Consider the following 4253-nt stretch of genomic DNA (forward strand, 5'->3'; position numbering starts at 1 on the left):
CCCACGGCTCTGCTGCAGCTCTGCCTGCACAGGAGGGGCTCCACAACTTGGACCCCCGGCCCTGAGGGCAGAGGCTTGGCTGGGGGACAGGTGGGAGGGGGCTTGTTTAGAGGGAGGGGCTGCACTGCAGGGGATCCTATGGAGATCTCTGAACTCTCCCTGCCACAACATTTCTGGGTTTGTTTTCTCTCATTGCCTGATACACTTTCTGTGTCCTGAGGATTTTCCTCCTGCAGGTGTTTCCCTGTGCCTAATCTCTCGCTTCCAGCATGTGAGGTTTAGGAAAACCTCCGGGTGCCTCTTGTGAACCCACACTGTCAGGCTTACTCTCCTTTTGTGTAAAAAGCAAGGTGTCGGAGAAGGGAGACGCGGACACCATATGGTCATCAGCAAAGTCTCGTTTATTGATACGCAGAGTGGCGATTAAATACAGTGCTTAATTAGCTCATGCATAGTGCAAAATCTGAGCTCATCATTGGTCTAGCTGTGCGGCTTAGCTAAGCACTTCGGCATTCATGTTTTTCTCAATTCTGCGTGCCTTCCCTATCTCAAGGACACTGTATCCGTGAGACTGAGGCCCACTTTGCTAGCTTTACTAAGTTGATCTGACTATGGCCTTTTTCTTCCAGCTATTCCTGCACCAGGCTCTCTACAGCAAGGCAGCTAATAGTTTCTGTAAAGTTATTTATTGTAGAAGCACGTTAGTCTCAAAAGCAAAAACAAAGTAAAGCAAAGCAATGGCATAAAGCAATGGCAAAACTGCAGTGGCAAAATGCAATGGCAAAATGCACATGTGTAAGGGTCGGTCCGAAGTTCCCCTCGATTTTGCCTCCCGACCGTCGCAAGGAGACCTTGAGGACCCCACCCAGGCTGACTCTGAACAATGGTTTACTGGCCGGGCCAGGTGGATGCTCATGACTGTGTGCTGGTGTATTGTGTTCACTGGACCGTGCTGTCGTGGCACCAACCAGAGACTGTGTTGCATCAACTGAGGACTGATTGTCCGTACCTGTCTCCTGCAGCACCACACAATGGTCCATAAATCTTCCCACCTTTTGGCCAGAGGCCACTCGCTTTGGAGAAAGACTATAAAAGAGAGACCCTCTGGAAAAGACCCTTTGAGATCTCTCCACTGATGAAGACCCCTGAGATCTCCCCACGGACGAGGACTCGTCTATCGGATGACCCGCGAGGACGCCCGTCTCGTCTGTTGGTAGCTATTCTCCCATCCCTTCCTTTCCTTCCCCTTTCCTTATCCTGTACCTCTCCCCTTTACCGTAACTGAATTGTTGGCATTTGATGAAATGCATTGCTGTTGTTGACTAAACTGATTTTCTGTTGTTGAATAAACTGATTTTGTCCCCTGCATTTTGCCTGTTTGCACCTTTGAGATCAAAAGAACCATCACGACCCCCGCTCTGCATTAATAGCGGATCGTGACATTAAATTGGCGTCACGGACAGGATTTTCTGGCAGACAGAAGGGATGCAAGGTTGTCTGTAGTCTGTATCAGGGGAAGGAAGTCTTACTCCAGCCGCACCTAGCTGGCCACCTCGGATGGGTGAGCCTGTCTGGAAAGCAAGGGTGGTTTTTCTGATTTCCCGCAGACTGCAGACACCTTGGTGTGGAGCATCCCCAGACTCGCTTGAGGGCTCTGTCGTCAGAATTTCACAAAAGATCTACTGGTGCAAAAGGCGGGACACTGTTGTTGTTGTTGTTGTTGCTGTTGCTGTTGTTGTTGTTGTTGTTGTTTTTTATGATGTTTGCCTACTTGGTGCAGTGAAGAGACAACCTGGTGTTTTGTAACTAAGGAGTGCCTCCCAAGTAGTTTGGTCTCTTCACCCACACAGGGAAGCGAAGGGGGGCACACAGCGAAAGCTGTTTCGTTGTGTGTGGTAACTTAAGCAATAGACCTCCCTGTTGTGGTTTTTACTTATCCCTTCACAAAATGACTGAGAATTCCACTGTAACAGATAAAGCTGCATTCTATGCTCTATTAGCTAAGTATAGCGCCAGACCGTCCCAAGGTGGGGAGGAATGGGCGAACAATAATTGGTTTAATCTGGAGAATGTGATTGATAGGATATATTCCTTGCAACATGAGTCAAGGTTCAAACTGGGCAAAAATAAAACCATACTCTGCTCAGTTTTGGGAGCTTGTCTTACGGCAGCCATAGAAACTCGCTTTAAGCGAGTGAGTGAAGAAAGCACAATTATAGATTCTTTGCAAAATCTTGTTCAAATTCTGCAAAATGAGAACCACTCATTGCGAGACGAAAATCATATGCTACAGGCTGCCCTAAAAAAAGAATGTGCAAAAAGATTAAAGCAGAATGAAACACACACAGAAACAGAGGAAAAGGAGATTGTTCACATTAATCAAATTTATCCCCAAAAGGAGTTAACTGTAATGAAAAATCTTGGGGAAAACTGCTGTCCAAAATTAAGACCTATGGTTAAAACACAATATACTTATCTTGGTCCTGATGATTTTGAACCAAACATATCTACAAAAGAAATCCCATATTCTGCCACTGAATTAGCAAAACTGAAAAAAGAATATGGGCGACTCCCTCATGAAACAGAAACTGAATATGTATTTCGAGTGTCTCTTACTGGGGGAGATCAGATTAAATTATCAGAAAGCGAAGCAAGTGGGTATTGGGGACATGGAGTTTTCTTAACAACCAGAGATAAAAGATACCCATGGTCCTTGACCCAACGTGCAGCTTTTTGGGCCGGGGGGCTTAACCCCCTGGAAAGGGGAGACCCTATAGCTTTAGTTGGTACTCCCGACCAACTTTTGGAAAACATTCACAAAGCTGCTTGCTTGCAAATGATACATGAGAGAAAACTGACTACCACCTATGAATCACCTATGCAATTACCTGTAATGCCTGAAATCATGACCCCTTTAATTCGTGGTCTCCCAGAAACTCTCAAATCTACCGCAATTCTCCTTCAAAAAACTATTGCATCCATGACACCTGTAGAAAGATTAGATAGATTTCTTGGGAACTCACATGAGCGATCTGGTTCCGTGGACTCTTTCCCTCCCTATGAAACCCCTCCTAGATGGACTCCAGAGTCTCCGGACAATAACCGTAACGTTTGGACATGGAGCAAAGTTGCACAGGAATTGCTGAATTACAGCAGGAAATATGGACCCGTCAAAGTCCCAGAGGATAAAGTGGAGAAAACCAAAGGTGTTAGACACATCATTTCTCCTAGTAGTGATAAGCCAGAAAAGGGGAAGTTGAATACTTCTCGTCAGTACTGGTGGTCGTTGGGGTTAAAGAAACAAATTCCTAAAGATGTTATGGATGGCTTACCACTTGACAAGTTGATAAAAATTGTTGTGAATTGGCATTGCCCTAAGATCCTTACATCAAACTCTCCTACTGTCCAGCCTAGTGCACCTCCTGCTCCACCGGCTATGGTCAGTGAGTAAAACTTAACCCCTCCACAGATTCTGGGCAGTGAGCCAAATCAATCTCCTCCACAGGTTCTGAGAGCTGAGTCAGAGTTTCCTCCTTCTCAGTTTTTGGGAATGGAACTGAAACGGCTTCAGAAGCAGGGAAACTAGAAACCCCGTCTCTCGTGGGTGAGCAGAGGGAGGGGGGGGAAAACTGGTTATTTCTTAGAACGCTCACCAGAAATCCCAATACTGGGGACCTCCTGATAACAGCAATAGTTGGTCCTAGAAGGTCACCTGTCACTTTTGTGGTTGACACTGGAGCCCAAATTTCTGCACTAACAAGAAAAGCTGTGCAGAAATGTGGAGTTGTTCCAACGAGGAGACAATGCTTTGTTCTCAGTGCCTTGGGGACCACAGAAGCTATGGATATAGCTCTGATAAAAATCCTACTACCTGGAGAAGAGAATTTGTTACTTATTAAAATTGTAATTGGGGATATTCCAAATGATTTATTAGGAATGGATGTCCTTGCTGGGAGGCAGTGGGAAGATGAGGAGGGTTGTCTCTGGTCCTTTGGCACACCACGTTTTAATATTAATCTGCTCCAAACCGCACCCTCCTTACCTTTCAGTAAAATTACTAATGTGAAACAATACCCACTTTCCCACGGGTGCCAAAGAAGGAATCAAGCCAGTTATTCAGGACCTGAGAGATCAGGGAGTGATAATTGACACTCATTCTCCCTTTAACTCTCCAGTGTGGCCAGTCCGTAAACCTAACGGAAAGTGGAGGCTGACAGTAGATTTTCGCAGACTAAATGCAAACACAGATCCTC

The 4253-nt window shown here is 45.8% G+C and overlaps 1 protein-coding gene across 1 annotated transcript; it reads left to right on the forward strand.

The window, feature by feature from the left end:
• The first annotated feature begins 2141 nt into the window (after positions 1–2141).
• On the forward strand, positions 2142–3451 carry LOC148218861 (uncharacterized). The gene has a single exon (XM_088157789.1). The coding sequence runs from the start codon at positions 2285–2287 to the stop codon at positions 3449–3451; it is 1167 nt and encodes a 388-aa protein (XP_088013915.1). The 5' UTR covers positions 2142–2284.
• Positions 3452–4253: the final 802 nt, after the last annotated feature.

Source organism: Sturnus vulgaris, unplaced genomic scaffold (genome assembly GCF_052056855.1).
Source record: "Sturnus vulgaris isolate bStuVul1 unplaced genomic scaffold, bStuVul1.hap1 Scaffold_157, whole genome shotgun sequence".
Lineage (NCBI taxonomy): Eukaryota > Metazoa > Chordata > Aves > Passeriformes > Sturnidae > Sturnus > Sturnus vulgaris.